The sequence below is a fragment of the Cygnus atratus genome, chromosome 1 (genome assembly GCF_013377495.2).
Source record: "Cygnus atratus isolate AKBS03 ecotype Queensland, Australia chromosome 1, CAtr_DNAZoo_HiC_assembly, whole genome shotgun sequence".
Classification (NCBI taxonomy): domain Eukaryota; kingdom Metazoa; phylum Chordata; class Aves; order Anseriformes; family Anatidae; genus Cygnus; species Cygnus atratus.
The window spans coordinates 3616637-3628732 of NC_066362.1; the positions used below are offsets into that span (position 1 = coordinate 3616637).

Sequence of the window (12096 nt, forward strand, 5' to 3'; positions counted from 1 at the left end):
GCCTGCTTCACATCCGCTGCGGAGGGGTTATCTACATGAATTGCATTGTATTTTTAAAGAATTGAGCAATATAACTCTGTTCATTTTTTCCCCTCTCTTTCAGGTTTTCCTGACTGTTCTGTGGCCCTATCGCTGCAGCCGCCATGGATCCGAATGCTGTGGCTGCAAAGGCTTCTTACTTTCTCATGCTGGATCCCTCAAATCCAAGAGCTGCTTGGCAGTTTCCAAGGCAACCACCTGTGGAATAATTAAAAAGGATGAAGCGTTAGTGTGCCAAAGATACGGAATTCTTGCCGGGAGAGAGCACTTCATTTTCATCTGTTATGAAGAATCAAATGTGTCTCTGCCAGCAAAGTTAAGGTAGTACAATTAAAAGAGTACTGATTTATTATCTGGAGATGCTGAAAGTTGGCGTAGGAGTAACAGTCCTAATGTGACCATATGCCGTTGACTTCACAAAGTGACTGTAGATTGTTTACTATTAATTTTGGGGTATATTCAAACAGAAAATCTAAGAGGAAGATGATGATGGAAAAGCAATGTGGGTGAACAGTATTTCATGCAAGTAAAACATTTGCATGAACTGTGTTGCAGTTTTTGCTGTCTTGCCTCACAGACGATTTTAAGCTGGTAAGGACTAAAATGGAGCGTACATTAGTGGGAGCATAAATATAGGAAGTGGAGCCTTCATGCCAAGTGCACTGAGATTTCTTTGGCATTCAGTGGAGTGATGGATATAAAAGGAGTATAGGAGTGGGCTCGCAGAAAAATGACAGAATCGAGGATCGATCTTTATCCCGTAGCCTAATAAAGGGTATGCAGCAATTAAGTTGATATTGGAACTGAACTGTTAAGCAGGTTTAGACTCCTGGGTGAAGCAGTAGCTAAAACCATTTTTAAGCCAGAATCAGAGCTGAAATTGCACGATAGGAGACCAAACGGTAAAGAAAAGAACTCTGTTAGAATACCAAATAAAACAAAAATACCAAATTGAGTTCTGCACGTTTGAAACCTGGCTACAAAAGTTTATGGAAAGCTCTTGCGCTCTAGATGGAACTGGAAACCTTATTCTTTAAGTATAATATGTTGCTGGATGTATCTGCTTATTATATCTTCTTCTCTGCCAGTCATTCAAGTACATTTGAATAGAAAAATATTGTTCATTTCTGACAATGAAGTTAAATGGGGAAAGCCACATTCACGTTCTTCTCATAGTCCACATAACTGCTCAGTTAAGTCTGGTTACCTAGCTTAATGCTTTTGTGCAGTTAATTTTAGGCGTGATACTTTTGTGTCATTTATTTCAGCAAAAAAATGATCTCTGAATTTTCAAGTAGAAATATTTGGGATACCATCTGGGCTTTACATAATCAATTTTTACTGCCAAGATGTTTGTGGGATTCTGTTCGGATGTGGATGGGATTTCACATTCCATCCCTTTCACAGCACAAGAGGATCATTGTTTTTAGATACGGTGGGTCCAAGAAGAAATACGGATTGCTTGATGGCAGCTTTGTGATGTGAGGGAATACAAATAGATGCCCAACCTCTCTAGTAACCACTGTTACATAGTCAAGCTCCTACAGAATCTCAGAAGTAATATTTGTAGGTGGTATCTGAGTGCAACTGTACTTATAAACCCTAATGCTTAGCTGGCAATTTCAGTTTTGCTGTCACTGTGGCTTAACTGCTAAGTTGATTGCCTTCTGAAGTGATTCTTCTGGCTGTTCACTTTTTTCAGTATACAGCTGAGGAAAAGGTGGCTTATTGTTTGTTTGGTTTGGTTTTGTTGGATTTTTTGTTTGTTTTGGGAAAAAAATACTGTTTTCCCATATGAAAGGAATGTGCTGGCAAAGTATCTGCAGCAGGCATGGGGAATATGATTGCCTAACTCTACCTGAACCGCGTGTCAATGGGGGTGTGCGTGTATGTCTGGATCCAAATCTTCTGCTTTCCAAGAACCATGAGTAAGTCTGAAAGATGAAGTGTGTACTTGGGAAAGAGCGTACGCCTGTGTGTGTCTAAGACTAATGCAAGAGCTAGGTAGTAATCCCATGAAGTAGGCCAGTATTCCCATGAGTGTGCACGGAGGAGAAGTTCCCTCCTGGACGCTTCTTGAAAACACCCTGGCCGTTACGCAAGTACCTCACTTTTTCTGTTTCTCCTCAAATAGTGTGGGTGAGATTGTTCTCATGAATCTCAAACTCGTAGGCAGTGCTGAAGCTGATGGTGGAAAGCAGAGAAGGTGGGTAGCTCCCGAAGGTACCTGTACCAGACCTCCTCCAAAGGGAAGACTTAGATTTTAGAGGCACTGCTCTTTACATTGATGGCTCAGCACAGACCATTACTTCAACCTAGATGGGAAACTTTGTGTGTGCAATTGTCTTTAATATGTATGACCTGTGTACAACCACTTTTTTTCTTCGTATTCAAGCAACGTGGTCTAGCGGAAAGTATCGGTACACGTGGCAGGGTGGTGGAATTAGATGGGCTTTGAGATACCTTCCAACCCAAGCCATTCTGGGATTTCATTCCTAATCCAGAAATAGGGTAAGTGGATTTGAGCTTGGTTACCGGTACAACCCAGTTATTCCCAGCTCAGACAATTGACCCTGGCAATTCTTCCAGACTTGGGATAATGCGGTTCAATGTCAAGGATACCGGAGAGCTGCATGGAGTTTGTTAACATAGTTTCTATTAGAAATAAAAACATGCATGCTAAATTTAGGCATCTGGGCTGTGTGAAAGAAAATAGAGCGGCTGGGCAGAATTTCTAATCTTGTGTGTATAGTTTACATTTTGCTAATTGTTATCCTTGAGATATTTTACAGGACTGAAGGGGAGTAAAAACTTAAAAGCTGTGATTTGTTCAGCAATCCTGATTTTTTTTTTTTTAAGTGGTTCAGTACATGGCAATGTAGGATTCGTTTTTGCAGTCTTGGTTATTAAGAATTAGTGCTATATGCACCTAGAACAAGTGAAATTTTCTTTGTGCTGCTCTTCTGTAACAGACGATTGATATTACTTTGCACGTTGGGGTAATTTGAGCTCCTCTGGAAAGAAAAAAAAGTACAAATGAGTCATATGGTAATGCTCTTAAAAAATATTTGGTCCAGTTAATGTACGCTTTTTTTTTCCTATTTCTGTGCTGCTGGCACAACTGTATCAAAGGAGTCAGTTACAGTGTGGGTCTCTAGACGGATCACTAAAATGCGCGTTGGTTTTGTCATGTCAGTGGGACTGTTTCCTAGAAGAGAGAGCTTTCTTCTGGCTGGTTGGAAATCAAGGTGATTTTTGGGGTTGGGAGTTTTCAAAGGGAATTTTCCTTCTGCCAATGGGAGTCAAGAGTGAAAATGTAGGGCTCGTAGGGAAAAGAGTGTTGAGCAACAAACGCCTTCCGCTTCTTGGAATAGGGAACTCCAGCAAGGAATTGAACCGTTTGCCTAGGCTTTCTCTGGACACCTAATATCTACATTTCTGATGGGGGTTTTAGGGCGTATCAGGCTGGGCAGACACGTCAAGGTCTCACCAAGGTGTTGTAGAAAAGGTGCTCAGTAGTCTCTGGGAATATTGGTCATGGTGATGCTATGTAAAGTCACGTATCCCAAGGTTTTTAGGACCATCTCTTTCGTCTTTGGCTCCTCAGAGATCAGAAGAGAGTTAAAATGAGCTGCCCAGAAATGATGAAGGAAATTTTCCAGGTGCATCAATACAGGATGCTATTTTTGCCCATCAGCACCCCCATCAAAATCAGAAACCCCAGTAAAAATGTGTTGTGCTCCCCTGTATCCTGCGTTGCCTTCGAGTGCCAGGCTGCTGCTGGGAGGGCAGTTACAGGGACAGCAAACACAACCTTCACAGCCAGGGTGCTTGTGTGGATGAATGCCTTACGAGGGTCGAATTGGTACTCCACTTTCAATGCTCTCGCAAATAGAATTGTCCACTAGATGGTAACTTCAAGATGAGTCATGAGATCCCTTTCTTCCTGCCAGCCGTTGCTACCGTGCATTGTGGATATATTATTTCGGTGTAGTTCAGAGGACTTCCCCTGACAAATTGTGCAGGACAGAATGGAAAGGTCAGTCCTCTCTTGTTCTGGGACCGGTTTAACTCCCTTTGCAACCAGCGAAATAACTACCAAAATGTTTCTTAGCAATGGTCTTGTTGGTATTTGTGTGTACTTCCAACTCCCTATTTGTGAATTTAATTCCTCACGTTAGGTTGTGTGCAATTAAAAAAATAACACTTCAGAATTACTGAATTGTACTTGGTAGAGGGGTGAAACACGGCTTTAAATTACTACACACAGTGAACACTTAGGTATTTTTAACAAGGTAGGAAGAGATACTAACACCTGACAATTTGTCAGGACATTGTACCTGTGCTAGGCAAAATGACTCTTGGAGAGGTAATGAACATAAGACTAGAGAGCAGCTGTTCTCATACACCCGCCTAGAGCAGTGTTTGTCTCTAGCAGAGTCCAAAGGTGGGTAACTGAGCACTGCAGGAACAGAAGAAAAACGCGTGATGCTCCTTGCGCACACCCTTCGGTCTTCAGACATGGGGAGTGCAGGAGTTTACTGAGCCGGATGTCTCTTTTATAATGTTCACTTGATTTGTCTTCTCACCTTCTTAAATATTCCCTTCAAGCCAGGATAAGTTTCAGGAAATGTGATACTCTGTAGTTCCATAGCTTGACTAACGTGGCAGTGTAGTGAATGAAGTCCCATGTTCTTCTGAACTCCCTTTAATGCCTACTGCTTGTACTGGAAGAGAGGTAAACGATGAATCTCTATTTACTCTCCCCATGGCAATCATAATTTTCTAGAGCTCATCTGGCTTAAGTCGAGACTCAATTTAAAGCCTCTTGACCTGTATTCCCCCTCCACCGGGTACCTTACTTCACACTTAATTTCATTGACTTTATGAATTTCATCAATGTAGTTTATTGCCCAGTCAGTAATCTGTTTGCAGTCTTTCTTCAGTTTTCCTGCACGTTTACTGTCTTCGCTACCGTGACTTAGTATCATCAACAGATAGCATTTATTGAGCTCGTTCCATGTCATTTCTGAGTTAATTGAACAGTGCTGGGAGCAGATCCCAGCACAGATCCCTGTGGGAATCTGGGGGTGGACAGGAGCAACCATGATTGTACCAAGTCCTAGCAAATGCCCACTTGGGCACGTGACACGGTTGAGTTTATACATCTGTGTTGTGGTAGTCTTCTCCAAGTGGAATCATCACTAACATTTTTGTAGGAATGCTGATTGCGTTTATAAGATACGTTATCGTTCTCCATCAGCAACATATTTGTAATTTCACCTTTGAAAGACGTGACAGGGAAGGGATTCACCTTTTTTGATGATGGAGGACGATGGCTTTTTAAAGTGCTCTTTGTTCACAGTGCAGCAGTTTTCATTTTCTGAAGTTCTGTTCTCAAAAACAGCTTGTTCAGGACGTACTGGTTTATCACTCTGCATTAGCAGTATATACGAAACAGCGCTGAAGAAGGTAAATTGAGCAGTTGGGTGAATCTCCACAAGTCTAAAGGTACACTGGTTTTAGGTGGGTAACTGTGGAAAATTACATTAACAGCAGAACTATGAGTTGTTCTTGTTTTCTAATGTTCATAATGTTTCTAAGTTCAGGGACACCTCCCAGCAGCCCAGGCTGCCCCCAGCCCCATCCAGCCTGGCCTTGGGCACTGCCAGGGATGGGGCACCCCCAGCTCCTCTGGGCAGCCTGGGCCAGGGCCTCACCTCCCTCAGAGGGAAGAATTTCTTCCTTATATCCAATCTAAATCCCTCCTCTTTTAGTTTAAAGCCATTCCCCCTGTCCTGTCACCACCACCACCCTACCCCACAGAGTCCCTCCCCAGCTCTCCTGCAGCCCCTTCAGGCCCTGGCAGCCTGCTGGGAGCTCTCCCCGGAGCCTTCTCTTCTCCAGGCTGAGCACCCCCAGCTCCCTCAGCCTGGCCCCACAGCAGAGGGGCTCCAGCCCCTTCAACATCCTCGTGGCCTCCTCTGGCCTCGCTCTGACACGTCCCTGTCCTGGTGCTGGGGCTCAGAGCTGAACGCAGGCTCCAGGTGGGGCCTCACGAGAGCAGAGCAGAGGGGGACAATCCCCTCCCTTGCCCTGAGGAACGTTTGCAGGCTGCTGTCATCGCTCCTCATATGGAATTTGTTCCCTAATGCTGCTCATTGCTGTTCTTCGTACCAGTGTTACCCCTTCCTAAGGTGGGGGCACCAAACAGCACGCAGAGCTCGCGGTACGACCGTGCAGCAGATGGATGTACCGCACACTGCTGCTCCCTCCTTCGGTCTCTGTTCCCTGCCTAATGACCTCTGAATTCCTGCTTGCGTTCTCACTGCTGCTGCTATCAACCACTGTGAAAGCTGTGTTTTCAAAAAGCTATCCTTAGTGACTTCAAGGTCTTTACTAATGAGGAAAAACTAATTTAGAACCCTTTATCTTCTGTGTGTAGTTATTTTTTTTTCCCAGATACTGGACCTTGCATTTATCTACTTGAACTTCATCTTCTGTTTACTCTCCCAGTCACACTGTATAATAACTAGCTGGGGAAAAAAAAAAGGCTGAGAAGAACTTCACTTAGATTTACTTAATATTTTCTCCTCAATAGACCTGTGTTCTCACATTGAATCATCTTCAGCATAATTAATGGTTACGTTAAATGACAGTATGGATTTTTATAGGAGTAGACTTTTGTGTGTCTCTGTGGAAATGGCTATGTCTTTAGCATGTTAATTAACTGTTAATAAGAAGACCTTGCTTCTGTTGTGGGTTCTAAGAGTTGTTTGAAGAAGCGGTAGTAAATGGTATCTTAAAAATGTTATGTTTACGTCCCATTGACAATATTGAGAACTTGTCTGTCCCTGAAATCCTACAGTTCAGCCACTTGAATCTCAAGGGATGACGTTTGTCACCGGTAGCTGTCAGCTGCCTTCATGGGACCACGATGGTCATCTCCGGCCTCGGGCTGAGAGCGGTGTATGGGGAACTGGGGAGCTGCTCCTTCCTGCGGGGCTTGTTTACGTATCTTCTCTTGCTTACGGTGCTTTTGTTGGAAGGAAGAGGTATCTCTGAGCTTCGTGAGCTGTCGTGCACATTGAGGTACTCAGGTCAGTCAAGGTGACGTAGAAGCTATTGGGAAAATGTTCTTTATGGGGTTGCATCCCTAGTCCTGCTGGAATATCCTACTATTCCTGCTGGAATATGCTATTGGAAATGGCCAGAGGGTGATGTTAAACAGCAAATCCTGTCCCCAAACAGAGAAGGTGAAAGAGCAATTTGGCTCACCCTACGTAAACATCTCCTTGTGGTCAGACACGTGTTGCTGCCTGGACTCCGCCAGGCTGATGGCTCTGCAGTGGCTCCAGTGGGGTGTTAAACACTCACAAAGCCTGTAAATCCATTGCAGACACCTACATGAGGTCGATTAAATCCTGTCCTGGCATTTCAGTCCTTTGGATTGGCGAGTGCTGTCACTTCTGGAGAGCGGTCGTCAGTCAACGTGGTGCTTGAGGAAGGTTGTGTGATGTGGAGCTCTGCAGCGCGGCAAGAAGGCTGCAGGCTCTCTGAGGTTGAATTAAGGTGTAGGCTTGTGGGTCACCCTAAAGGGTGAAGTGAGAATGAAATGGAAGATAAAGTTCTGTAAATTGGTGAGCCGTTGTAATGGTGATTGCAAGGCACACCGTGTTGTGATTTGGATGGTTCAGAATTTTGTCAATTTTTATCACTTCCTTGAAAAATAAATCTAATCGAAAAGCCTGCAGCCCAGGGCTGTGGTCAGGTAGAGCTTATGGTTCTAGTGATACCTATTTATTTTCTGTGTCCACACTGAAGGTAGCAGCAATGCTGCCCTGTGTAAATTGTGAATTGGGTGGCTGAGGTGTGACGAGGATGTGGTGGCCTCAGCTGTCACCTTCAGGAGTGGTTAGCCAATGCCCTGGCAACCTGGTGTTCGCATTGCTTAACCTGAGCCCTCTGAAAAACAGATCTTTTCTTTCAAGTCACGAAGATAGGAGTATTGCCAGGGCAGTTCTTCTGTTAGTGTTGGATGGCCAGGGTAAGATGGAGAAGAGAAGGCTTCAGGGAGACCTTAGAACAACCTGCCAGTGCCTGAAGGGGCTGCAGGAGAGCTGGGGAGGGACCCTTTGTTGGGGGTGTAGGGATAAGACAAGGGGTGATGGCTTTAAACAAAAAAAAAAAAGGTAGATTTAGATAAGATATTAGAATGAAATTCTTCCCTCTGAGGGCGATGAGGCCCTGGCCCAGGCTGCCCAGAGGAGCTGGGGCTGCCCCATCCCTGGCAGTGCCCAAGGCCAGGCTGGATGGGGCTGGGGGCAGCCTGGGCTGGTGGGAGGTGTCCCTGTCATGGCAGGGGGCTGGAATCAGATGGGTTTTGAGGTCCTTTCCAACCCAAACCAGTCTGGGATTCTGCGATAAGGCTCAGATGTTCTTTAGAAGTGCAGTTTTAGCAAGTGCTTTAGTGAATGAGAAAAAACTCCATTTTTAACGAAAGCAATGAGCTGAGCTGAATCCATCCTTAAAGGTCAGGTTTAATTTGAGTATTAGCACTTCGCACTGTATGGTCACCGGCAGCGCAACAGCTGAGTTGTTCTTGAGTTTTTAAGATGAGTTTGTGTCAGTCTGGAGTTATTCATACGCTACCCAAAAAATAACCTTTTGAGCGTATCTTTTAGCATACTGGTTGTTGGTGATTGTTCATCCAAGTGACTGATCTGAGTGGCTGGAAATTTTGTGGTGCTTTACCTTCGGCAGGATGAGAACAGGCTCAGGTTTGTGTGGGTGAATGGACAGTACCACGTAAGTCTGCGCACACAGACTCGTAAGCAGCCTCGGGGCTGAGGTTCACGAACTTTTTCTGTTCCCTTTTGCTCTGTCTGCAGCTTCCTCAGCCTTGAGCTTCACGACCAGGCAGACGGGTCTAAAAACTATGTAGATTACATAACGTGCTGCCGGGGTTTATTTCAGCTGCAGGGTAGCTGCTCTCGGTTTCTGGCAGGGTGAGCACACTCCTCTGCCCACCACGCCATGCCAGGGCTGGGGCTGAGAGCAGGTGATGATACTGGTGACATCCTCTGATCTCTTGTCAGGGGGTGAATTCGGGGAAAGGTAGGATTTTCTGGGGACCCGAAGGATGCCAATACCACTCTCCTAATTCATTCCCATCAAGTAGACGCGGATTAAACACAAACGCTCAGGAATGGTATCAGGACTGAGAAGATGAAGGGTGTTTTTTACTTAATGCCTGCCAGGAATTAAGAAAAATTAACATGAAATTTTTGTGGTCTCGGAGAATACTCGCACAGGGAGTTGTCTGTTCGACAATGAGGGCTTGAAGAGTATTTGGGTTGGATTAGTCATTTTGAAAAGAGGACTCGCATGCGGTTTGTAGGAGAATGTTTAAATTTCTTTGGGATATGTTAACTTCCAGCTCAGTTGCTGAGGACTTCTCATTCTGATTCTCAAGGAAATGAATTGATAGTTCTTATGCATAGATCTCACTGAAATCAGTGGTAAGGATTTCTTGCTGTTACTGAGGCCTGCAAAAAAATCAGGTTAACTCTGCACAGTCTGAAGTATGAGGCTGGACTGCTCAGCAGTCAGTGAATAGTCAGGGTTCTGCTCACTCAGAAATTGTTATTTCCTTCAAATTGTCTGATTTTACCTTCTGTAGGGTCCCAAGGTTATTTCAGTAATGGTGTTTCTAGTATTTTCTGTTTTGGGCACTTACTGCAGGATTACAGATTGTGCTGAGGTGTTGCTGGCAGTGATACAATTCGTGTCTTGTTTACGGTAACTTCTTCTAAGGTTTGTAATGCAAATATCTCTGCAGATGTCAGAGCTCTGGGTCCTCTGGAGCTGAGGATTTCATCTCGTCTAACCTGCACTGTGAAAGGCTGTACCCAACTGATCCAGCCACATAATGAGGAAGGGAAGGGTCCTCGTGATCAGTCTCATCTGGATGTCTGATTTTCAGAGAGCTAAAGGCAGAGTCTCTTAATTGCAGGAGTAATTTCAGACGGCAGGTAGCAGGACTTACTCTTCTTTTTATGATCGTTGTTCTAAACAGGGAACTCTGGCTTCCTTCGTAGTTGTTTTTCCTTGGTGTTCTGCCATGAAAAAGCAGCCTAAAGGTAATTGTGCAGAGGAAAATTGGTGCTCGATTTGGAGTGGTATTTGTCTTGGTAGAAGAGGATCAGCGTCCTAAAGACTTGGGTCTAACTCACTTTAAGAACAAGAAAGGCTTGGTTTTGTATATAAGTGATTTTTTAATGATGCTGCTGCTCTCAGTTAAAGCTCTTCCAACTTAAATAATAAAATAAACTGCCATATGCTAGTGTAATGCCAGCACGCAAATTGTGTTAAAATATAAATTAACAGAACTGTAGTTTGGGGCTTTAATGCCATCAGAGGGATCCATTTGGGAGCCCTGTTCATTCTGCACAAGACCCGGAGTTGGTTGCACCACATGTCTGTGTTCTGGAGGCTTCGGGCGGAGGGGCTGGGAAGGAGAGAAAAGGAACTTCGGCAATTTCAGCGCCTGGGGAAGTACTGGTGAACGAAACTCTTCTTCCATAAAACACTCCAGTGAGGTTTAAAAGCTGGCATTATGAGCTCTCCAGCCTGCTGTGGATGCTGTCTTGGATTTTGAGGCAGAACCAGCCCTTCTGTGGCCATTTGTGTCAGGTTGCGGTTAGCAGTCTGTGTGGAAGCCGGCTGTGTCTGTACCAGTGAGTTAAACGGGGCTTAGTGGGATTGAACCGCGTCCTGTGGTCATCCCACTTCTAATCCCTGCCGTGCTCGTTAACGGGGCTTCGTCCAGCTCTTGCCCAGGCAATGCAAGGGGGTTCTGGTGTGGAGTTTGGCTGCTGCCCTGTGCTGCTGGCAAAGGCAGCTCAGCTGTGTGAACGTGGGTTACGCAGCATCTCTGCTGGTCCTCGTGGCCTGAAAAGGGACTTTTTTTTTTTTAATACTATTCCAGGAGTAGTCACAGGTGTCTTGGTACTCAGTAAGCCAAGAGTCAAAGGCACAGGCAACTCTGGAAATTTGGGTACTGAACTGAGCTTATCTGGGCAGCTTTCAGAGTTGTAAGCACAGGATAAGTTCTTTAGTTCTGATTTTTATTTACTATAATCTTGTTTGACCCAAATATTTAACTGATCTATAGGGCTTGGACTTTTTAATGTTAATCTTCGGAAGCCCACGTGTATTTGAACAGAGGCTGCAGACCACATAAACACGTCCATTAATGGTGAGCACATAGCTCAGATGCCTCCGTTTTCTGTTTGACGTAGGCATCAGTGAAGGAGTGGTAAGAGTCCAGCTGCTTGTGTCCAGGCAGTCGTTTGGGGTCGGTCGTGATGAAGCAGCAGACTGCCGGCGCTGCGTGTCGCAGCCCTTCAGAGGGCAGTGCTCCTGACGGTTTTGTTGTGTGCTGCTCTGACAGTGGTCGATGCAGTGACCTCCGATGGAAATGTTTTCGTTTAATTCGTGTGCTTCACTAAAACCACAGATATTTATTTTAGTGCTAACATCAGGTACTTGTAATCTTGAAAAGGCTGGAAAACTGTGATGCAAGACAATAACTTTTTTTTCCCCTCTCTGTAAAGAAGACCTGACAGGAGTGCATGGAAACTGTCAGCAACATTCCTGAACAAGTATTCAGGCACAATTAGGCCACTAGTATTTTGATGATTGATTAAAATGAATGAGACATTATAAATAACATTTTAAATTCTTTCTCTGTGCCGGTTTTTGGTTTTTTTTTGGAGCGTGGGGGGAGATGTCAGATAATTTTTGGTCATTTCTGTGCTTCCTTGGAGACTGGAAAACGTTTCATGATTGGCATTTGAGATTCTTACGTAATCTGGTAATTCTGATAACAAGAATTTTAAGAAAAATGCTGAGCAATTCACATCTTGTCAACAAATTACAGGATTGAGAAACGTTGTGCTAAATACTCCTGCAATAATTTCACCAGAAATACTAGTATTCTGGGCTCCTGGAAAGCATGTTTTTCTAGGAATCAGGGTTGTATCCTAAAGGAGT

At 44.5% G+C, this 12096-nt stretch overlaps 1 protein-coding gene across 1 annotated transcript in view; it reads left to right on the plus strand.

Moving 5' to 3' along the window:
• LOC118249468 (uncharacterized) overlaps nt 1–12096 on the plus strand; it is a 118527-nt gene that overhangs the window by 39307 nt on the left and 67124 nt on the right. The window contains exon 3 of the mRNA XM_050708069.1: nt 104–360. Coding sequence (XP_050564026.1) covers nt 104–360 — 257 coding nt within the window. The remainder of the gene's footprint in view (nt 1–103; nt 361–12096) is intronic.